At 36.6% G+C, this 23,337-nt stretch overlaps 6 protein-coding genes across 6 annotated transcripts in view; 2 read left to right on the top strand and 4 right to left on the bottom strand.

The window, feature by feature from the left end:
• Positions 1-23,337, bottom strand: part of LOC129795035 (probable asparagine--tRNA ligase, mitochondrial) — a 1,173,171-nt gene that overhangs the window by 592,854 nt on the left and 556,980 nt on the right. The gene's annotated exons all lie outside the window — the stretch shown is intronic.
• Positions 1-23,337, top strand: part of LOC129794972 (mucin-2-like) — an 826,140-nt gene that overhangs the window by 457,796 nt on the left and 345,007 nt on the right. The window lies entirely within an intron of this gene.
• LOC129795002 (sodium-dependent nutrient amino acid transporter 1-like) overlaps positions 1-23,337 on the bottom strand; it is an 899,230-nt gene that overhangs the window by 592,854 nt on the left and 283,039 nt on the right. The gene's annotated exons all lie outside the window — the stretch shown is intronic.
• Positions 100-6,863, top strand: LOC129794982 (transcription initiation factor TFIID subunit 3). The gene is made up of 7 exons (XM_055835953.1): positions 100-411; positions 494-1,721; positions 1,795-2,574; positions 5,671-5,855; positions 5,926-6,096; positions 6,177-6,238; positions 6,396-6,863. The coding sequence occupies exons 1-7, from the start codon at positions 246-248 to the stop codon at positions 6,651-6,653; spliced, it is 2,850 nt and encodes a 949-aa protein (XP_055691928.1). The 5' UTR covers positions 100-245; the 3' UTR covers positions 6,654-6,863.
• On the bottom strand, positions 8,234-15,772 carry LOC129795051 (homeobox protein SIX6). The gene is made up of 4 exons (XM_055836072.1): positions 15,506-15,772; positions 12,764-13,535; positions 11,582-11,698; positions 8,234-8,510 (listed from the first exon to the last, which is right to left on the bottom strand). Exons 1-4 carry the CDS (start codon positions 15,636-15,638, stop codon positions 8,393-8,395), a joined length of 1,140 nt encoding a protein of 379 aa, XP_055692047.1. The 5' UTR covers positions 15,639-15,772; the 3' UTR covers positions 8,234-8,392.
• LOC129795029 (alpha-amylase 4N-like) lies at positions 21,256-23,312 on the bottom strand. Its single transcript, XM_055836041.1, has 3 exons — positions 23,070-23,312; positions 22,191-22,777; positions 21,256-22,126 (listed from the first exon to the last, which is right to left on the bottom strand). The coding sequence occupies exons 1-3, from the start codon at positions 23,244-23,246 to the stop codon at positions 21,397-21,399; spliced, it is 1,494 nt and encodes a 497-aa protein (XP_055692016.1). The 5' UTR covers positions 23,247-23,312; the 3' UTR covers positions 21,256-21,396.

Below are 23,337 nucleotides of genomic sequence, written 5' to 3'. Positions count from 1 at the left end.
GTTCAAATAATATTATTTGGCCCGACCGATAAAATCGATATTTTCGATATTTCCTTTGATATCGATTTTTCTCCACTTGCAGCCAACTTCATGCTATTTAGAGACGTCAAAAATTATTGTTTTGATTTGAAGAAAATATTTTTTGTGGTGCGAAAAAATCGTGAAAAACTGATGAAAATCCCCGGAAAGAGTGATTGTGCGTGAATAAAGGGGTACACTAGTGGGTGATACGTGCGTGCGTGACAATGAGTGAAGCGTACTCGCATCAAGTACTGCGAACGGTGGTGGCGCAGATTTGCCAAACAATTGGATGGCATTCCATCCAATCCGGGACTCTGGACATTCTCGTGGATACGGCAAAGCGCTACATCCAGGCCCTGGGGCGGGACACGCACAGATTCACAGAGTTGGGTAAGTGGAAAGCCCCGTGGGAGGGGATTTTGTTTGTTTTGCAAAGGGAAGAATGAAATGAAATGTGAGGTTATGTTTGCAGCCCAGAGAACGGAGCCGAATTTAGATGATCTGGAACGGGCATTTGCGGATTGGCAGGTGAATTATGATGACATTGTGGAGTACGTGAGGAATGTGAGCCCGGAGGAGTGCGCCATTAAGGTACCAAAGTACCCGGCAAAGAAGGAGAATCACCTGAATTTCCTCAAGCCGGGAAGTAAGGAAGTCATCACGCGTCCCGTTCACATTCCCGAGTATATGCCACCAATTTTGCCTGAAGAGGAAGATGGGAAGGTGGCTGAGAAGGAGAATCAACGTTCCCGGGATGAGATTGACGTGGTTTCCTTGTCTCCGCGTCAGGCGACTGCTGTGAAGGTTGAGAGGGATTTTGTACCCCCAGCTCCAGTGCCACGGGCGAGATTCTCAGCACAGGCTGAGGATGAAATGGGGAGGAGTGTCCGGGAGAATAGTAGTGTCATAATGACAACTTCTGGGTTCATTTCCCCCTCCCGGGCAGGAAAGGCTCCGGATGCGAAGCTAAGTGTGGATGTTGCGGATCTAATTCAGCAGCTTGTTGGTCCGGAAGCGGCTCCTCTGCCCCAGAAACCCTTCCTTCCACCTTCGCACGCTTCGAAAGCCCCCCCGGAGCCGAAGGACAACCCCCTGGCGGCTCCTATTCATGCTGCTCCTTCGCCCCTGAATATCGCTTCGGCAAATCCAGATAAATTCGACGTGAAGGTCAAAGGGCGCAAAGGGGACCGGAAGGAAGGTGCAGAGAAGCCCCGACAGAAGAACAAACCACACAGAGCCAAGGAAGGACCCACCCGGAAGGCGCATACGAGTAAGAAGGCAATGCGAGAGGCGCAGGAGCAGCAAATACGCCCTCCAGCACCGGAAATGCCCCTCCCAATGGACCTGGTTACGGTTAAGAAGCCTCCGGATGAGCCACCGGAAGTTCCCATCGTTGAAGGGAAGATTAGCGCAGAACCGGATAAGCTGAAGATGAATATCTTCAAGAGGATCTCCACAAAAGGGACTGGGGTGAAGGAGGAGAAATCCATGGAGGGTCTTCCGGATTCCCTGCCCTTTGTACCAGGGCCAGAACTCACAATTAGAGCCATTCCCGCTACTCCGGAATCCCCGGTGCAGAAGAAACGACAAAATCCCAGTGGCAGGAGCACAGAGCCGAAAGAGAGGAAGAAACCACGCACGGAGAAGGTGTCCAAGAAGCAGAAGATGCAACTCAATCCATCTCCAATGGCGGACAATGCGTAAGTTTTCCATTAAAGAGTTTCTTCTGAGGAAATTTCTCTTTAATTTTCTCATCTTGTTGGAATTTTGCAGGATGCGCTTCGATGGTGGCTTCCAGGGTGACTTCCATCAGCCACCGATAAAGCAGGAAACCTCACCAGGTGGGATTCCGCCAATGTTCCCACCGCAGCAGCCCTCACCACGAGCATCGGCGCACAATCTCTTCAATCTCTTCAACTTCTCCAGCAGTCCGGGACTTATTCCACCTCCGGCTCTCTTTGGCAATCCCTTTGGGTTGCATCCACAGCAGCCACCTGGTGGGCTTCCCTTCCCGCCCGGAATGCGCGCCCCCAATCCCTTCAACATCATGCCACTGCCGCGTTTCCCGCCGATTAATCCTCCAGCTCCACCCACGCCACCAGCCCTTCCGGAATCCCTCCTTCCGCAATCCCCGCCAGATAGGGCGCATTGCAATGTGGCACCCCTTGTGCCGGAATCCCTCAAACTCGAACCTCTCGTGCTGAACATGTCCACAACGCCACCAGTTGAGCCAAAAGATGAGCCCGTGGTGATTCCGGATGATGACGAGGAGGAGGCAAAGCGACGGAAGATGGAGAAGAAGGTGAAGAAGAAGAAGGAGAAGAAAGAGAAGACAAAGGACAAGGAGAAGAAGCGCGAAGAGAAACGTGCCCTAAAGGAGGCAATGAAGGTGTCAAAAGCAAAGGAGAAGCGCGAGAAGAAGAAGGAACGCGAAAGGTTGGAGCGTGAGGGGGCTTTCAAGGAGGAAAACATGACCAGCATCCCGAAGTTGACGCTTAAACTTGGTGCAGCCCATTCGCCCAATCCGCCATCCCCAGAAGGAGGCAGGAAGTTGTGAGTACAGATTTCTTTTCTTTATGAATTTTTTTTACTTTTTATTGAAGGTTTTTTGCGTTTTTTTGCATGTGCATGAAGTTTTGGGATAATTAGTACATATTGGGTTGTCCAATATTTATCCGGATTTATAACCTAACATTTTTACCATTTCATTCAATGGGTGTGAATGAGAGAGAAAATCAAAATTGTACTGAATTTTTTTTTTTAATATTTTGGATTAGAAATCCGTGTAAATATTGAACAAAACAATAGATTTTAAGTAGATTTTGACATCTGTTTGATTGATGGTTGTGGGAAAAATAATTAACAATAGATGGCACCACAATTCACTTGGCCCTCTTGTGAGAGAATTTCAAAACCTCGTCATTGTCCGTGTGAATGAATGAAAGCAACTTGAAGTTTGTATACTTTTTGAATACTCTTTACCTTCCCGGAAAGTGCCATAAATGGCTGAAAGTAGTACATTCATCCTGCCCAATACATCAGGAAGTTCCTAAGGGATCTTAGAAATATCCCTTTCAACACCCGACTGATCCTTGATTTCATCTTTAGGTCCAAATCTATCCATTTAGGAAGTTCCCTTTACATTTGCTTGAAGCGTTTTCATAGACTCAGATTTTGTTCTGAAGATGACACCAAGAATTAGCCGGGTGATGAAAAGGAAGTTCCAATGATCCCTTAGAAACTTCCTGATGCAATGGGCGGGATCACTGCACAACTTCCAGCCATTTTTGACACTTTCCGGGAAGGTAAAGTGTACTCAAAAAATGTACAAACTTCAAGTTGCTATGAATGAAACGAAACAGTTGTTATTCATTATAAGAAATCTTCAATCTTTGGATTATGATAAAAACTGACGATTTTTACACTTTCATTTAAATTAAAAATTTCTTCGGAAAGTGAGGTTATATCCTCAAAGGACGCCATTCTGTCAAAAATCTTATTTTTTGTATTATTTTAGTTCGACAGTTCATAAATAAGAGAGAAAAAAAACAAATTTCCTTAATCAAAATGTGTCTAAAGGCCTGAAGAAGGAGCAAATAATCTCCCAAATGTCGTGTGAAAGAGGATTGAAATGTTATAAAACAAATTTCTCTTCGTTTTTGACTATTTTACAATTTCTGACCAACAGACGACTCACTTTTAAACCCTTTTCTGACTGGGAGTAATTTTTAAAAATCAGAAAAACAAGAGTTATGACAAAACTATATTTTAAAATGTCTTTCTTTACATTTATAATGACTAAAAAACTGCTAGAATTTACTAATCCGGAACGTCTAAAAAAATGTTCAGCAATGATAGTTAATAGTTTGGGAATCTCTGTTACATTCTTTAACTCACAACTCAATCTCTTTTGACAGTTTTCCAGACTGCTAGAATTAATAAATGGTAGAATTTATTGATCAGGAACATATGAAAATTTGAGTTATCCGTTTAGGGATCTTCTCTTGACATCTTAACTGATACCTCAGTCTCATCTAGCAGGTTTTCCTACATTCTAGAAAAAAAAAACTGCTAGAATTTACTGATCAGGAACATGTAAAAGTATACGGAGGTTATCAATGAGTTAACTGTGTGAAGGTTTCTGGATATCTTAACTGACAACTCTGTCTCCGCTGAGAGTTTTTCCCGAATTCTAGAAGAAAACTGCTAGAATTCATCAATCTGCTGCATCTGAGTGTTCAGAAGTTCCAATGATAGTTAATAGTTTGGGAATCTTTGCTATGCGCTATAACTGACAATTAGGTCTCTTGACAGTTTTTTTTCTAAATGCTACAAATGAAACTGCTAGAATTTACTGATCAGGAACGTATGAAAATGCCTGGCGGTTTTTAATGAGTTAACCGTTTGGGGATCTCTTGACTTCTTAACTGATATCTCAGTTTCAATTGAAAGTATTTCCCGAATTCTAGAAAAAACTGCTAGAATTTAGCAATCCAGAGCTCTGAAAATATCCAGCGGTTCTTATTGATTTATTCCTTTGGGGGGACTTCTTGACGCGTTATCTGACTGCTCAATCTCCAGTGACAGTATTTCCCAAACTCTAGAAAAAAAAACTGCTAGAATTTACCAATCCAGAAAACTTAAAGTGTTCAGTAGTTCGCATTAAGTTATTCCTTTGGGGGGACTTCTTGACGCCTTCACTGACATCTCAGTCTCAACTGACATTTCTCTCCAAATCCTATAAGAACTGAAAGAAAGAAAAACTGCTAGAATTTGTCAATTTCCAACGTTTTAAGGCAATTAACTGTATTTTCTGTTCAATTTCTTCTCCTACCAACTCAAAATTTACTTTTTGGTTTTGCAAAAAGAAAACTGCACAGTGTGTGTGTGTGTGAGTGTGCTGTGTGAGTGTGAGAAAAGGTTCCTGAGGGTGTTTCCACTTTATTTTTCAGCTTTTTCCGCTGTAGAAAAAGATATTTTCCTTCTCCTCTGCAATTTTTCTTCTTTCCCAATTCCTTCAATTCTGAAGATTTCTTTTTTTTTAATTTTTCTTTTATTCTTTTAATTGTTTTGTGAGTCTTTCAAAAAAAAAATTGATAAAATCCTTTTGTTGCAGTGAAAATTCTGCATTATTTTTATTTCTATTTACTTTTTTTGCAGTAAAAAGCATTGGTTTGTGTGCGATTGAGTGAAGAAGTTTGCATTCTGCCAGCATCCTCCCATTCATAAATGGCATCAATCGCGTGTTCCTTGTAAAGCTTTTCTTGTGGGCAGTTCTAAATCAAAAAAAAATTATTAATCATTCATTTTTGGACCTTCATTAATTTTTTTGGCTTTATCTGTAACAAATCATTTAACTAATTTTATTTATTCTTTCTCTAACTTTTTTTTTTTTTTGCTTTTCGTGTTGTTTAATGAAATCACATTAGCTTTTGTATTTGATTTAGTTAATAATTAATAACTTACTAAATAATGTATTTAAGATGAAGGAATTAATTCTAAGATCTGTGTAAATAAGTCATAGCCAGTAAATTCCCAGTAAATAGTTTTTTTTTCTTACAAAAATGGTTTATTTTTTGTCTAATTTTGCCAACTTTGGGGCGGATCTTCTCTGTTTTTTTTTTCCTGGAATTCTTCTGCCATGTGTAGAACAATTAAGCCCATTAAACGTGAGCCTGCGGGTGAAGCTGATGGTGGAGAAATGCCAGAATTGGCGAGAATTTCTCCCCTTGTGACGCGTCCGCCAAAGCCAAAGTCACCCCCACAGTCGGGTTATGGGTTTTTCCAGCATTCCCCAACTGGGGCAGGAATACCGTCATCCACGGCAATTTCAGGTGAGGAGAAATACTTCAGGCTTAACTTGAGGAATTTCAGCAATTCTGAGTAATTTCTTCCTTTTTAAAGGAACAAAAGGATTTCCGCCATCTTTGGCAACACAGGGAGAGCATATTAAGAGCCCAACGACGTCTCTCTTGACCCCTCTGCCCATCAAGGGACGTCCAAGGGGGAGTGGGAGCAAGCAGCACACGGCAACACTTTCAGCAGCTCCCGCTGTTCCAACAATGAGCTCTTCAGGTTGGTTTTGTACTTTCCATTTAATTTATTCCGTTAAGATTCTTCCTTGGAAACTAAAGCAATGAACGTCTTCCTTCCAGGACTCAATATGTCGGTTGAGACGAGTCTCCTACCTGAGAAGCTGCCCAACAACTCAATGAGGGTGAGTTTTCTATTTTATTTCACTTTCCTGAGAAAAAAAACCTTTTCCGCCATTTTGCTCATGATGGTCCAAGCCAATGCTAAGATGGCGCTGAACGCAAAATGGCGTAGAAATGAATTTCAAGTAAACGCATTTTAACACTTTAAAAACCTTTAAGGATGCGGATGGAAATCAAGTTTGGATCTGCCCTGCATGTGGACGCGTGGACGATGGAACGCCGATGATTGGGTGCGATGGATGCGATGCCTGGTACCACTGGGTTTGCGTTGGTATCCAAGTACCGCCAGATGCAACGGAGGATTGGTACTGCCGCGTGTGCATCGTGAAGAAGCAAGAAATGCAGGCAGGCGGCGGAGGGGGGATGGAGAAGAAGAAGAAGCGCAAGAAGCGCGAAAAGAAACAGCAACAGGTTTAGAGGAAAATCGAACAAATTATTTTCGCGAATTCTTCATAATTTTTTATTATTTAAAACTTATTAAATAAAAAGATTAAGTAATTTATAGAATAAATTCAAAAAGTCTTATAAAATTTTATTCAAAGTAAAGAAAAAATGTTATTGATAAAATCTTGATGTTTACTCACAAATGAAAGTAAATAAAATAAAGAAAAATTAAAGATGGTGAAATGAGTTTGTTTTTCGATCTGTCAGTGCAAAAGTCGACCCACAACTGCTATAAAGGTTTACTTTCAATTGCTATAAAATTGACAAGCAGCGCCCTCATCTTAAATGCTTTTCTCCCAATAATTGCTATAAAATGGTGAACTTTTGAAATTCACCACCATGAACATTTACGGAAGATTGTGGCGCTGCTTGTTAATTTTATAGCAACTGAGGACAGATTTTTACAGCAAAAACAACGAATCAGCTGCAAAAAAATCTTTGAAATTCATCCAATGAACGTCCCACACATAAACCAATAAAAATGCCCATCCTCAATTTTCAGCCATCTTCACATTTCACTGACAAAGAAAGAATCACAGCCTGTAAGTTTTACTTACCGTTCTTTCGCTTTATACTGTTCCATCCATGCTATATTTAATTTTTTTATCTTTGCAGTTTATATATATTTATCTTTGCATTTTTATATGTATATATTATGTATATATTTATGTATTTATATATATTTTACTTTACTTTTGTATATGTATATATAAAACGCCCCGCTTCGCGGGGCGCTAGACTTGAACAACTCAAGATATGACATGTTAACTTTAAAACGCGATATCTCCGGAACGGCTACATAGATTTTCTTCATTTTTGGCATGATGAAAGATATTATAGTCAACTATAACATATCAAAATATGAAGCAATTCTATAAAGCGGTGCTCGAGATATTCATCGAAAACTCATCGAAAATTTTGTTTTGGATTTTAGCGCCACTTGCGGTCATTTTTTGAACTTGCGATGTTCCGAGCAGTTGTAGGGCTCGTTAATATCTTTCATTTGAGCCCGAGTTGATCAAAATCGGTCAAGCCGTTCTCGAGTTATGGCAGATTTTCGATGAAAAATTGTGGCGGCCATATTGGCTAAACGGCTTGACCGATTTTCGAAAATGAGGTATCGTTGGAAAGGTCTTGATGGCCCCTACAACATATAAAAATTTCAGATTTTTAGCTATAACAGGGACTGAGATATAGCGAAAACAAAATTTGACAGTTATCCAAAATGGCGGACGGGAGGGTGGGGGGTCGGATTTGACTTCATAATCGGATGTCTTCCACCCGATATATAAACTTTGCCGTTGACCGCAAGTCTCTATCTATCACCGTTCTCTTGTAATTTAGCAAAAGGTTCCGGCCGGCCGGCCAGACGGCCGGCCGGCCGGACGGACGGCCGGAAAGATTTTTGGCGCCACCATTTTTTGGAATGTAGGGACCCTAATTCGTGCTTATCCCAAGTTTGAGCCCGATCTGACGACTTTGCATTTTTGAGTGTACACAGAAGCTGTGCTTCTTTGAAGAAAGAATCACAGCTAAAAAACAACATTAAATACTTAATTGCACATTATTATATATTTTCTAAAGAGAACTGGTAATTCTAAATTTTATTAATTATATACCTAATATACTTAATATAATTCCAAAGATTCAATTATGGAGTCTTAAACATAAAGAATTTATTTACAATTAAAAGATGTAAAATGGCCGGCAATTCATTGGCCATTGTAGACGACTTCCTGGTAGGAATGGCCGTAGCTGGAGGAGTTAAAGAGTCTCCCAAAATTAGCATCCACCGTTGGTGTGACGGGAATCACAGGCATAATCATGTCACTGAAATGAGGAAGAGAAGAAATTTAAAAAAAAATCAATAAACTCCTAAAGGGAGCTCTTTGCGGGGGAGGACGGTGGTCATCGTCAAAACAAACGTGCTTCCCGTGCTAAATCTCGCGTAATTTTACTACATTCAAGGCAATTGTTCGCGAGCCCTTCAAGTAAAATATTTTTTGAATTTATTTTCATCTTCTGCTGATTGACCATTTGAACACTTCTTTGCGTCCATGAATGGCTCATGATGTTGAGCACATGTGGTCCAGCATTTTTCTAAAAGCAACAAAAATGATTTAGGACATGGCCTTTTGTTTTTCCTCAGCCATGCAGGCACAAGAATTTTGGATGATTTACGAGGGAATTTGCTGCACCAAAAGATTTGCATTGCTCAGCATCCGCAACATAGGTATGCTGGCGGTACACGATGGAAAAAATTAATGTTCTTTTTGTATTTTTTTTTTACTGACAAGGAGACCTCGAGTTAGAAAGTTGGCTTCATATATTAACCAAATTGGCTTTAACCAAACGGTTTTAAAAATGAATTTTAAATGTCAAAAGTTCAATGTGAAAAATTACGAAATGTTAGAAATCAAATGTCAAACGTAAAAAAAGATTGTCAAATATCAGACAAGAAACGTTAAACGTCAAAAAAATTTTAAAACAGTAGAAAGGAAACGCAATTCGTTAGAAAAGATGACAAAGTTCAGAAAAGAAACCTCTAAAGTTTGAAAAGAAATGTCATACGTAAAAAAAAAGAAATGCCAAACGTCAAAAAGAATCACCATTCGTTAGAATTGTATTAAAAAATTGCCAAAATATACTGATTTTTGCGATAACAGCTAATCTTATTTTTCATAAATTCTTTAGGTTTTCTGAGTTAAACTTAAAAGAACTAAAGTCAAATCTAAACGGTAAGTATTTGATTCAAGCCGACAAGAGTAATTCGGTTTTTGAATCTAAATTCGGGAGTAATTGCCTAAAAAGTATTAAAATCCAGCAGAAATAATACTAAATTCAAGCCTAAAAATTATCAAATTTAACCTTTTTTTTTTACAAAAAAAGCTTAAAAATCGAAATATTAGACTAATAAATATCCCGTGATATTAGTATTTTGATGATCAAATAGTTCTAACGTCAAACTTTGACGTTAAATTTTTTGAGTTCATTAGAAACATTGAAACATGAGTTTTTTTCATCGTGATTTTTATTCTGTATGGATGCTCTCAGTGAGAAAATCTTTTTGACCTAATTTGTGTAAAATCAAAGCATTTCTACTTTGAAAAAAAAAAAAACCTGTTAAATTCATCAAAATCTAATGTTTCGTTTTACGTTTAGGTTTTCGTGTGCCCCAAAGAACGCAAAAAGAATGAATATTCTCTCAAATGGAAAATGTTTCTCCCAATTTTCTTTCTTGAAATAATTAAAATATTGTTATTTCTTACATATATCGATGTAAGATTTATCACGATGAGTTATATAATAAAGAAGGCTAGTCATTCTAGTATGAATCAGTCCCCAAGGAGGTAACCAAATTTTGTTTTTAAATTATCGTAGGGCATTACTAAAGACTCAAGAAAATCGTGGTAGTTTCCCGGAAAAGCGCTGGGAAATATACGAATTTTCACATTTTATGTCAAATCGGATGAAAACTTTATTGATTTTTTTCTTAATTTCTAGTTATTCTAGAAAATTCTTTTCTGTGTCATGTGAAAGCTATTTAATGGCCTAACAATATATATTTAAACCATTTTCCTACGGTGGAAAACTCACGAGATTTTCCGGCATTGAACTTTTCTTTTGCTTCCCATTTCTCCAATATTGAACGTGACCAATTTTAAAATATCTCATTTTGTAGCATTTTTAATTATCTTTCATTTGGTATAGCACTTGCAGGGGAAATCCACTGGGAAAACTCGCTACAGAATGATTTTCCAAAGTTAAGCACGTTTTCGCGTTGGAGAAAAAGAGATAGGCAATTTTTTCTCTTTGATGTTTCCAGAATGTTCTAAGAATTCCCCTAGAAAAAAATTGTCCATCTCTTTTTCTCCAACGCGAAAACGTGCTTAACTTTGGAAAATCATTCTGTAGCGAGTTTTCCCAGTGGATTTTCCCTGCAAGTGCTATACCAAATGAAAGATAATTAAAAATGCTACAAAATGAGATATTTTAAAATTGGTCACGTTCAATATTGTAGAAATGGGAAGCGAAAGAATAGTTCAATGCCGGAAAATCTCGTGAGTTTTCCATCGTAGGAAAATGGTTTAAATATATATTGTTAGGCCTTTAAATAGCTTTCACATGACACAGAAAAGAATTTTCTAGAATAACTAGAAATTAAGAAAAAAATCAATAAAGTTTTCATCCGATTTGACATAAAATGTGAAAATTCGTATATTTCCCAGCGCTTTTCCGGGAAACTACCACGATTTTCTTGAGTCTTTAGTAATGCCCTACGATAATTTAAAAACAAAATTTGGTTACCTCCTTGGGGACTGATTCATACTAGAATGACTAGCCTTCTTTTATTTGGTTTTGTTTGAGAATCACCAAATGTTAACCCTTTCGCTTCTAATGAAACATAAAAAACATTGAAATATACAAATCTTTTTAACACGATGTTTATTCTATGGGCAAAGAGGACATTTCTCAGACAGATTAGCTTTGTTTAGGCACATTTATTTAAATTCAATTCAACTAAAAAAATCTAAGAACGCGAAAGGGTTAAAAACGTTTTATTATTTAAGCAAGTTTGAAATTTCATCTAAGTTAGATATTTTTACGTGTACTGCTGGAATTATCATAGATATTCTTCTTGTAGAAGAGATGCCTGCAGCAATGCAACATATGTGAACACTGCACTTGCTCTAAAATCGTCACTTTCCCTCCATTTTTTGATCCCTTAATTTTCCTTTTTTTGCCATCCCGTCAAGAGCAACAAGAGTGGCGCAAAAAAACTGAAATCTTGACCAGTTTGACCCAATTTTTTTGTCATATGAATAAAATATTTTCTTTCGTAATTTTAAGACATTTTTTGGGGAATTAAATTTAAGAAGAAAAAAAAAACATCAACTCACGTTCTCGCTTGGGGTGTTCTATCACGCTGTCGGCGATTTTTGAACCAATTGGACACTTGAGTCATCGTGAGCCCGGTCTTTTTCGCCAGAGTTTTCTTCTCATCGGGCGTCGGATATCTGTGAAAAGGAGAAATATTTTGGTGTCATTTTCATCTTTGCTTTCAGTGGGAAAATTTTCTTTGTTGCTTCAGGAGATGTTTGTTTAATTTGTTAAATTCCTTCCGAGATCTTTATTATTTTATTTTCTAATTTATATAATTTTTTTTAACGAAATTTGTTTAAGAATTTTGGATATTTCGTCAATTCTGACTTCAAAATTGTCTATAAAAGTCAATTTTTAATCAAAATTCAAAAGTATCTAAAAGATCTAAAACTCTTTCTTTAACCGAATTCATTTAGGTTTTGTGGAAATAAAGACTTTTTATGTCAGTTAAATGCGCTTAAATTTACGTTTTCACCTTTAATAAGGGGCTAAAACTTATAAAATGCAATAATCGGCCTTTTTCAGCGACCAAGAAACCCTTGAAATCTTGAAATTTCAGTACCTACAAAATTCAAGGATTTCAAGGATTTCTTGGTCGCTGAATAAGGCCCAATATTTGAAGAAAAAAACCAAAAATGTATTCTTCTGTTAACCCTTTCGCGTCCACGTGAAACATAGAAACATGTGCTATTTTATCACAATATTTATTCTATGAATGCTGTTAGAGAAAATTTCTCAATCAGAATATTTTCTTTGGTTTAATTTACGTAAATTTATCGCATTTAGCACTTAGAGGAACATATAAAAGTAAAATAAAATGTTTCACGTTTCATATTTCACGTTTCATGTTTCACGTATGACTCAATGGACGCGAAAAGGTAAAAACTATATTCTGAAGCAAAAAGGTTAAGTGATTTTCTAAATGGTTGACATTGAAGCCATAACAATGCCCAGATTGTATCATCACAATTTCGTGAAATGTCCGCAAGAGGCGCTCAAGTCAATATTTTAACAATTTTTCAAATTCAAATATCTCGAGAACAACTCAACCGATTTGCGTGAAATTTTAGTATGTTGTAGCTTAGTTTTAGACCTTTTCAGGGATAGTTCAAAATCGAAAATCGGTTTAACGGTTTAGGAGATATGGCGTTCTAAAGATTTCTTAGGGATAACTTCATTATTTTTGTTTGGAAACTCACCGATTTCTTGTGTAACAGTCTTTGAGGGCATTTCGGCTGCGCTCTTTGAAGCAATAAACCGTTTCCTCACCATCCCAGATTGTCTTTGGCAGAGGATACTTCTTCCGCAGACGGTACTTATCCACAGCCCCTAGGGAGCGTCCACGTACCTTCTCAGCTTCTTTGTAGTGCGCTTTGTACCACAGAGTTTGCAGCTCTGCGTGGTACTTTGGTGGAAAGCAATGGGACTCCAGCAGGGAGTAGAGTTCGTGGAAGAGCCCCCGGTGGTAGGCCACGAGTGCCCTTGCCCGTAGGACACTCTCATTTGTGCGTAGAACCTCACTCGGTGGGAGACTCCACAGGAACGTGGCCAACTTCTCCACATCACCCTTCTGCTGAAGCGCCTCACACATGCACTGCACCTGATTCGCACTGAACACCAAGCACTTCCGGCTAATGTCCGGATTCACCGTCATCGGTGCCATGCTGAGGAAGGTGTTGTTATTCTCAGGTGCATGTGGTATGTGCTGGGTGTCTTGGACTGAGGGTGGATGGAGGGGTTCCAGCAGGGGTTTCGCGGTCAACTGAGCTGGGCTCATATCGTAGGCGGGCAGGGATGTGGGTGGGGAGGCTTTCTGCTGCTGGTGGGAGGTCTCGAAGTAATTTAGATCACCGGGTGCCTTCATTTCCCCAAAATTCCCATCTATCAGCTTCCGGTCATATTCTTTGTCTGCCGTGAATGCCTGGAGTTTCTCCGAAAAGAAAACCGTTTTTACACCGTTCGTTCGGTAGCCTGCAACAACATAAGTATGTTCGTTCATGCATATATGTAGTAATATACATATACTTCATGATTCTTTCCTTGTAAAAAAAATTATTTAAAAAAAAAATTTTTCAGCCGTCGGCATTTTCATTCGCTTTTCTATAAATTAAAATTAAATTGTAATAAAGATACTGCTTTAAATCTCAAGAATTTCGTGTAAAACCAAATGCTTTTTGCGATTAAATATGGAAGAGAATCTCTTAAAGGAGAGACGTAAAGGCGGCTATATCAATTTCCTTTTAGAAATTTCTCAAGAGCTTTGCAGCAAAAAACAAATTAATTTAGAAAGATGGGTGAGATTCTGATATAAATCTTTTCTTTTCTTTTATTTTCTTTCAATTCGTTGGTTATAAGATTTTTGGTACTCTGAGAATATAATCTTATAGAATTTTGACATTTTATTACTTTTTTAAATGACTTTAAAAATTACTAAATTTATTAAATTACTTTAAAATTACTTTTTTGACTATTTTTCTGAATAACAATTCTTTGTTTTTCTTTTCTGTCAAAATTTTACAATAAACTTTTAAGTTAGAAAAGAAAAGATTTTTATCAGAATCTACCCCATGGTCACTAAAAAATAAAAATAAGATTCAGATTGATAGGAAAAGCATAAAAAATCACTTTGAAAGAATTTTAAAGCGTGGAAAATCGTGATTTTTCGCATTGACAATATCAAATCAGAAGAAATTTCTTTTAAAACATTTTTATTTAAAATTAATAGTTTGAAATTTAATAAGAATTTGCAAATAAGTTAAAACCGGATTTTTTCTCCTACAACATCGAAAATTGAGCGGACTCCAACATTTTAATCGAAAAATATTTTTTTTTAATTTAATTTTTTTGCATTCATCACCAGTACAACAAATTTAAGAAAAAAATTATTTAGACGAGTTAAAAGCCCAAATTTATGAAAATTGAAATAGATTTTAACAATTCTTTATTCCAATTTAACATTTGTTACTTATTTTCTAACGTTTGTAACTTATTCTTAACCTTTGACATTTCTAACGTTTTATGTTTCTTATAATTGAAGATTGTTTGACGTATCTCATCTTATGTTTAAGATTTCTCTACAAATGAAGACAATATTCGAAACTTTGAGGTATTTTTATCCTAACGTTAGGGTCTTTATAATATTTAGCAGTAGTTTTCTTACATTTGACGTTTATTAACACATTTAACCCCTTAAGGACCGTAAGGAATCCAGCGGGAGGAATGCCGAAAAAATAATTTTTAGTGGTTTTTTTAGGTACAAAAAAAATCATTTTTAGCCAAAACTCCGATTTTAAAATTTTTCCTGTGATGTCCTTGGAGATGTTCTTTTGTGATCTCAAAATGTCCATGTTAAAGCTTTAATTTTTGATTTATGCAATGTTGCATATACTTCTAACGTTTGATGATTTATTTTTAAACGTTAGATATTTCCACCATTTTAGCTTTTCTAAAATTTGATTTACTTTTCTAACGTTTGATATTGCTTTTTCAACGTTTGACGTTACTTTTCAATTTTTTTCCAAACATTTGACGTTTTTTTTTTCATACTTTTAATTTTATTTAATTCCCCATTGAATTATTAATCTTAAAATAATTTCTTTTAACTTATTAATGAAAACCTAAACTTTTAGGATGTTCAGACACCTAAATAGTTTTCTAAAGCTACACCACTGTTGGTTATATATGAATTGAAGTCCTTTAATTATTAGATTTTTTCCTAATTTAAAGAACATTCTCCTTTCCCTAAAAAAAAACTTTATTCAAATTTCAAAAAAATCTATTTTTAATCATTTCTCGTAATCCAATGCCTTTAAATCCTTTTCTTCCTTTCAACTTGAGATTTAATTTCCATTTTAACACTCGCACAATATTTTTTTTTAAATCAACAATTAATTCACAATCACTAATATCCTTTTAGCGAAGAAATATTAATAAATCCACACCTGATGCTTGGGTATTGAGGTAGATTCCTTGATTTTGGTAGGTAGAACCCTGATTGAGGGTTGTTGGATTTGTGCTTTCGGACGTTCCGGAACTTGAGTCTAAATCTCCAATTGGTGACAATCCCGTATCCATTTCTTTGCGCCACAAACGAACTTTTCACATTCTCTCACACCCCCGCGCGATTCGCGAAGAAAAATTCCAAAAACGATTTTTTTTCAATTTCGGCGCCAAAATCATCCGTACACGATGGCTGGTGGCGAGAGACTGATGATGAAAATGGAATCCTTCGCATGAATCGTATGGTTGTGTCGGGGGAAAAGTGGGCGAATGCGAGCTATGCTCGAGTTTCCAAATGAAAAGGGATCCGCATTGCTCCGCCCCCGTGTGATTGTCAAGGAGAAACCTTGGAAACTTATTCAATCCACCCCCAACCCGTGCAAATATTTTCCATTCTACTCCATGAAATTTCCACAGATTTTCCTGATTTTCCCAATTTTCCCTTCTTCGTTTTTTTTGTTGTTGAAATTCAACGCTTTAACGGAGAATTTCTCTCAATCAACCACGTGTAGAAGAGAAGAAGAAAATGATGAAGGAAAAGATATTCTTACACATAAGAATTTTCCGCATCAATGGCATACGATTTGCTTGGATTATTTCCCTAATTTTCCGGCCAAACAGTGCTGATTGATGCAGAATGTTTGGGTGTGAAGAGATAAAATAAAAATGCGGTGTTAGAGGAAAACAAACCCAAATGATTGGCTCATTTTACATGAAAGGGGTGTGGCTTCAACCCCTAAACTAAAATATCCTTTTGTTCCTCTTTCTCCCCTATAGGGAATTCCTTCGCGAAATGTGTGGATTGAATAACACTTTGATTATCTCAAATGCAATATCACACACAATTATGTACAATTTTCCACAATTTAATTCACAAAGAAGGGCAAAAAGGGGTGAGGAAAAACCTCCCTCCCCCAGAGAAACTACCCCTCAATAATTCTCCAAATTAGCTCTCTCGAGAATTCTCCCCTCAAACACCAAAAAGATAAAATATGTTTTTGTTGCCAATTAAAAAAAATATCTAACATTGAAATCCGAGAGCATTGTTTAGTAGCATAATTCCTCGCAGTCCAACATCCGCATGTCTTGCTTATGATGTTTTTCATGCACTGAGCATTGCGCAGAGTGACGAATAAAGTGCAAAGATTTCAATTTTACTTTCCCACGACATGAGAAATGCAAACACGGATTATGCGGAGGGATCAAATTAATTTTTTTTAAGCATTGAATTTGCTGACGAAAAGCCTTTTCCACCAAAGAACATCGATGGAAGTTAACAAAGGGAAGACAACAAAATATGACATTATTTTTGCGCATTAAATTCATTAAAGAAAATTGGGTTGAGGAAAATTTGAAGCCAAAAACGAAGAGTTAACCCTCAAGAAGTCGAGCTTTGAAAATATTGTAAATACAAGGAAAAGGGTCTGGGAGGAACCTTAGAAATTTAGGTTTATGCAAAAATTGATATAATTGAGAAGTGAAAAAGTAATTAAAGGCGATGTTTTGAGATTTTTAAAGTCCAAAGACGTTAAAAATGAATAAAAGAGAACAATTCAGGAATCGAGTTTATAAAGATAACGATTACTAAACAGTTTAAACGGTGGATGCTTTAAAAGTAGCATTAGTGTAAAGTTTAGCACTTCTTTTCTACTTTCTACTGAAGAATTGTTATCCAATAAATGATTTTTTTTCAATCGATTATCATTTTCTAATGTTTAATGTTTATTCTAACATTTTATGATTCTGTTCCATAATTTAACGTAAATGACAAGTTTGGCGTTTACTCTATCGTTTAACGTTCAATTTCTAGCGTTTGATGATACGTTTTCTCATATTTAGAATTAGAATTAGAATTTTTTAAATTTATTTAACTTTATTCTCTTGTATTTGACGTTTCTTTCCTAAAGTTTGACTCTTCTTTTTTAACGTTTGGTGTTCTTTGAAAACTTCTAACGATTGACGTACTTTGATATAACGGTTTGACGTTTCTTTATCTAATTCTTTATCGTTCCTTTCTCTAAAAGTTTGACATTTATCTTTTGACATTCCTCTCTTGTGTTTAATGTTTTCTTCCTAAAGTTTGACTTTTCTTTTCTAATGATTGATGTTTATTTTCTAACGTTTGGTATTCCATAGAAATTTCTAACCTTTGACGTTTTTTTCTATTACGGTATGACATCTCTTTTATCTAATCTTTTGTTATTTCTTTCTCTAAAAGTTTGACATTTACATTATATTATGTGACGCTTATTCTAACATTTGACGTTTGAAAATCTTTTTTTTTCTGAAATTTATGCATAAAAATATTATCTTTTGATTTCCTAAGTAAAACTTAATCTTCTAAGATGTTTAAACACTCAAACACCTGACTGGATACGTCACTTGTACAATCTTTAACAATTATTTATACATTTGACATTTGTGTTCCCATATTTTTGACATTTGTTCCTAACGTTTTTTATAATAGACATTTAACGTATTACGTTTCTGAAAACTCTAGTTTTTTTGTCAATAGTTTCATATTTCTATACCTTCGTGGACACTTATTCAAAAATTTGAAAAATTAAAAAAAATTTTTTTTTGTGTATAGTTTGACATTTTTTTTTGTAACGTTTGTCGTTTATTAGCAAGTTTGAAACTTTTCCATATAAAGGTTGTATAAGGTTAAATCACGGTCTAACTATTAGTCCAGATAGTAGGTGTAATGGGGTTGTATAGTTCTAACATTTGACGTTTCTTCGCCTTTGACGTTTCTTTGCTTTTGACGTTTTTATTCTAACATTTGACATTCCTTAAAATTTTTTTGACAACTCTAATGTTATTTTCTATTTTTAAAAATCATATTTAAAAAAATTCTTCATATAATTTCCAATCTAAAAAAAAGTTTTTTAATGGCCTAATATTTTTTGTTCCATTTGTTTCACGAGCATTCATCACCTACATCATGTTTTTGCTACCCTATTAAATTTTTAGTTTCTGTGAGAAGGAGGACTTTACTAAAAAAAAAATAAAAATGAGAGGGTAAGAAATCATGTTAGAAGTCACGGAGAGTGTTTGGTAAATAATCTGACACCTAACCATGCTAAATAAATCAAATTTAGGCCTTTTGCGGTTCAACGCATTATAATTATAGCTTAATTAGTGCACCAAAACTAAACACACGCTTCTTTGCCCATTTCAGTGGATCAAATTGCAAACATATACACAACATAATTGCACCCCTTTTCTGTTGATTAATTAGCCATGGAGGGTTGAAAGAACTCCATATCGTTCAGCAATTTACCACATATGGTCCAAAATATTCTCTTTTCTCTCGCACTGCCAATTTGGGACTTCTGTGGGCTTTTCAATAAAGTGAGAAGAAAAAGAAAAAAAAATGAGAAATATTTCTGTGAGGGACGATTAATCAGAAATTCCAATCAGACGCCAAATATTAGCCATTGTGGCGAGAGAATTTCTCATGCGATGCTCCAGATAAACACATCAAAAGTCCTTCAAGTAGCCAAAAGGTGCCAAAAGATCCCTCAAAGAGTAGCCCAAATAATATTCCCAGACTATTTAATCTCATCAGATAATTTTGCGCCAGAAGGCTCTACTCCTGCCTGGGGATTATTGGGATTACCTCTGTTCAAACAATCGCGTCGCTATGCTAACATCCTTTTAAATCTTTTAAATGAAGATTTATTTAAAATAAAGAATTCTTCCAATTTAAAAAAGGAAAGAAAGAAGTAAAATGACCTGATAATTGGCTTCATGTAAAGGTACATGCGTGCTCCCGAGAGGGCTCATTAGCAAGGACGAGATTAATCCGAAAATTGACCAAAATCATGTGAAAATTTTACTCCAGAACCTTCTGAAGGGTAATTCTGATTAGTCCTGATGGGTGGGAGGGCTCCTTTATTGCGAACGAATGAAACTTTAAAGTGATTTTGCATGATTAAAAGCAGTTATTGCAGAGTGTGTAAAGAGACTCTGTTGTCGATGGAAAATAAATTCTTTGTCTATTTGATTATGTGAACCAGAGACGAACTAGAGGGTGATTATTTATCAAAAAAAAATTAGAAGTTTTGGAAATATTTTTAATTTATATTCTATGATTTTGTAAAACCTTCAAAACTGATTTTTATGCGATTAAGATCTTTTCTAAGTTTGAATTTGGCGCTCATCCGCAGCGGAATAGAAGAGATGGTGAATTCAAATGGTGAAAACAGAAATGTGGGGAAAATGAAACATATAACGGCTAAATGAGAATAAGGATAAAAAAGGGAACGAAGAAATTACTCTGATTTTCTTTAATTCGTAATAAAAAAAAACAGATAAAAATACAAAACTTTTCACTGTTCGAAATGCCTCCCTGGTACTTTGCAGCTCTGCAGAGTGAAAATACCAAACATGAGGTGTTAAATTACAAAACGATGTGCCATAGTGACAAATCCCGAGCCAGCCAGTCTCATCTCAATACGAGCATTCAACGCTCTTTGGGTGTAGAGAGCTCTTGGCGCTCTGTGTGTGAAAACCCAATTTCACCCTTCTTAAATCCCTGTGATGGTTGTTATTCACATACTTTATTAGCGAAATTGGACACTTCTTTGGATGCCAAGCAGACTGTTGCGCTCATCCCAAAAGCATCAAAACTAGGAGGGGATGTTCTTGCTCTATATATTATGTACAAAAAATATATACTGTACATAATATAAATTATAAATAACAAGATAAATAAAATGGAGAGATCCCTCCTTGATCCAAGGAGGAAAAATCTTCTTTTCTCTAACCTACCTTTAGGCATGAATCTCTTCATACAGAAATTTTCTCGATTTATTTTAAAGGTTTTTTTTTGGGACAAGAAAAAAGTGAAAGGTTGTTGAAGGGAAAGGGAGGAGCACCTCATTGCATAATGGACCAAATGAAGGGCAAAAAAAACTGCACGATGAAATTCTATTGACCGTAAAAGGCGATGCTGATTTCAAAATGCGCAGACACCTTTTGGGTTCGACGTCAACGAAATTGCCCGTGGTTGTGAATGAAAAAACATCCCTAATCCCTATTTGATGACATTTTCCTGCCTTTTGTGCCATTTACAATGCTCTTCAGTTGTTTGAGTGGTGTTTCTGCTCATTCTCCTCCATACAAACCCCCTGCAAAGGACCTCTCTGTTGTATCGAAAACACATCACCACTCTTAATCTCTTTTATTGCATGAATTTCTGTATCAATTTGGATTTGGATCATTGAAGACATTGCAAGGGTGTTGCAATAACACGCACTTGAGGCAATTGATTGTGACAAAAAGTTTGTTTTATTTGGGTTTTATTCAAATTTTGAATTTAAAATTAAAAACAATCAAAACACGGGAAATGTGTAAGAGGATTCAAATGAATTAAAATTCACCAAACAGACTTATCATTTTCTACTGAAATCAGCTGGAAAAGTCAGCAAAGATTTGCTAAAAAATACCAAATAGTGACGTCACCAATGTTTTGTTTCATTTTTAATACATGAAACATTTACGCTGAAGTTTCATCATGCACGGGTGATTTTTGACAAACGAATATTTGATAAAGTTTCATAAAAACAATACAAAAAAGTAACATCACCAATGTTTTGTTTCATTTTTGATACATGAAACATTTACGCTGATGTTTCATCATGCACGGGTGATTTTTCACAAACGATTATTTAAAAAAAAATAATACTGCAGCAAGTTATCTTCTTTATTAAAATAAAAAAATAATAGAAATAGGTTAGCTGAAACTATCTCAAACCAAAAAGTTTCATCTTAATCTTCCAAGCACCGAAGTCAATGAATTGTTGGAGCAAATATTTCAGCATAATTCTCACAATTTAGACTCTGAATGAATCGCCAGAACTCCGTAGTCGTCATCTGCCCTTAGGATAACAGCAGCCTTCCTCTTGCTCACAATAACTACCTTTCCAGTACACTCATTGCCATTCTTCTCACCTGTAATAACGTCGCAATATACCCCGTCTGGTAAATCCGTTGGAACTTGCTGGTTAAAGTCAACAATGTCCAAGTTAAAGGCCACAAAGCCCTGATTGCCTCTGGAGAAGGCTATCTGATTGCTTCCGTTGTCATACCACTTCCTAACTGACTTCCGACCGACGATATTCCGGAACTTCACCATATTTCTCATAGGACGCCAACGATGCTGACAAACCCAACCATTAGTGCAGGAATTACCATCTGCAGAGAATTCAGGAGTTAGAATGTTGCTATTGTCATCATGTGGAGGTCCCTGGCTTGGATCGTTGAATTCATAGCTGCTCATCATTCGTGGAACCCCATAGGAGTGTGCTAGGTTAAATACTACGGCCATTGTGTAGATTTTCCCATCCTTGTACGTTAGGATATTTGTTCCGCCAGCTCCGTGCCCACGTTCGTTGTCGTGATTCTCAACAAAGGCAAGAGCTCGGTTTGAAGGCAGAAGCCCATATTGTGGACCCCATCTTTCCAAGGTCGACAGAGCAACTTGTCCCCGGAAAAGCTTTCCAAGATCATCGGATGCCTTGAACTCTGTTACAACGCCCAGCGATATGTATTCACGTCTGAAATGATGTTATATTGAACAAAAATCGGGAATACTTAAACCGCTACTAGTCTTCTACTCACGATGATACAGCTTCTCCTCCAAGATCTATAACTTCCTGGAAAATAAATGCTTTGTCCCCTGCCTTAAACTCAGCGTCCTTATTTAATTTCTTTATATGATTGTAGATGTATCGCAAGTCCTTCGGATCCATATGCTTGGCTGCGTCTATTCTGAAGCCCGCTACTCCCAAGTCTACTAAATGATTGAGGAAGTCTAGGATCTTCTCTCTGACATAGGGAATAGTTTGATTGAGATCCCTCAAGCTAGACAACTGACAATTTCTAACTTGATACACATCCTGATAGTCTGAGATGCTACAATCAGGATGAAAGTCATTCTTTTCATACGGAACAGCTGGATAGTCAAAAGGACCAGGATGTGCCTCAGATCCACCTGTTCCATAAATTGTGTCTTCAAGAGCACCTGAAGCCATGTGGTTGACCACAACGTCAACGAAGATTCGAACGCCATTTTGTCGGCAGGTTTTTACCATTGCGGCAAATTCGTCCTCATTACCAGATCTTGTGGTTAGTTTGTATGATATTGGTTGGTAGCGTTCGAACCAGGCACGTTCTCCAGAAACCCAATTCTCATTAACCGGTGAAACCTGGAAGAATCAAGAGAAGCTTTCTCTGTAATCTTTGTTGCATGTTATGATGGCATAGTTGTAGCAGTTTGTTTTAACAGGCTGTCTACAACGAGTCTAGATCCTCTAAAAAGGGCTCCAAACTCCGTATTATTAAGAGAGTCTGATCTTCAGAGTTCAAAGGCTTCAAATAAGGTTTCGTTAGGCAATATTAGTTTCTTTACTGAACATGAAGAAAGCGGAACATGAAGGTCTTCATTGTAAAGTCAGTCCTGTAAACTAAAGTCTGTAAGGTAAAAATTTCTTCACTCACCTGAACTCCACCAAACCCATTTGGTCCTAGATAATCCTGACACTCCTTGGCAATGTCGTTCCATTTCCATTCAAATAAATGAACCATTACAGTTCTCTTGTCAAGATAATGCGGATCGTACTGCGCAGCAACAGCTACCAGGAGTAGAACTACTCCAAATCCAATCAAAAACTTCATCTTTGATTATCTTCACTGTACTTCAAATTAAAAGTGAAGCCTGCAGATCATTAGATCGCCTTTTATATGATTTCTGAAGCTGGAAAATGCG

This window comes from Lutzomyia longipalpis, chromosome 4, assembly GCF_024334085.1.
Source record: "Lutzomyia longipalpis isolate SR_M1_2022 chromosome 4, ASM2433408v1".
Classification (NCBI taxonomy): Eukaryota; Metazoa; Arthropoda; class Insecta; order Diptera; family Psychodidae; genus Lutzomyia; species Lutzomyia longipalpis.
Note: the sequence above shows the minus strand (reverse complement) of the source record. Positions and strands in the feature narration are given on the sequence as shown.

Coding starts and splice junctions, on each gene's coding strand:
- LOC129795051 (XM_055836072.1), bottom strand. CDS start 15,638: ATGGATACGGGATTGTCACCAATTGGAGATTTAGACTCAAGTTCCGGA. Junction 13,536..15,505: donor CCTCAATACCCAAGCATCAG/GTGTGGATTTAT, acceptor ATGTTGTTGCAG/GCTACCGAACGAACGGTGTA. Junction 11,699..12,763: donor GACTGTTACACAAGAAATCG/GTGAGTTTCCAA, acceptor TCCTTTTCACAG/ATATCCGACGCCCGATGAGA.
- LOC129794982 (XM_055835953.1), top strand. CDS start 246: ATGAGTGAAGCGTACTCGCATCAAGTACTGCGAACGGTGGTGGCGCAG. Junction 1,722..1,794: donor TCTCCAATGGCGGACAATGC/GTAAGTTTTCCA, acceptor GGAATTTTGCAG/GATGCGCTTCGATGGTGGCT. Junction 6,097..6,176: donor TCCAACAATGAGCTCTTCAG/GTTGGTTTTGTA, acceptor TCTTCCTTCCAG/GACTCAATATGTCGGTTGAG.
- LOC129795029 (XM_055836041.1), bottom strand. CDS start 23,246: ATGAAGTTTTTGATTGGATTTGGAGTAGTTCTACTCCTGGTAGCTGTT. Junction 22,778..23,069: donor ATGGGTTTGGTGGAGTTCAG/GTGAGTGAAGAA, acceptor TGATTCTTCCAG/GTTTCACCGGTTAATGAGAA. Junction 22,127..22,190: donor GGAGGAGAAGCTGTATCATC/GTGAGTAGAAGA, acceptor ACATCATTTCAG/ACGTGAATACATATCGCTGG.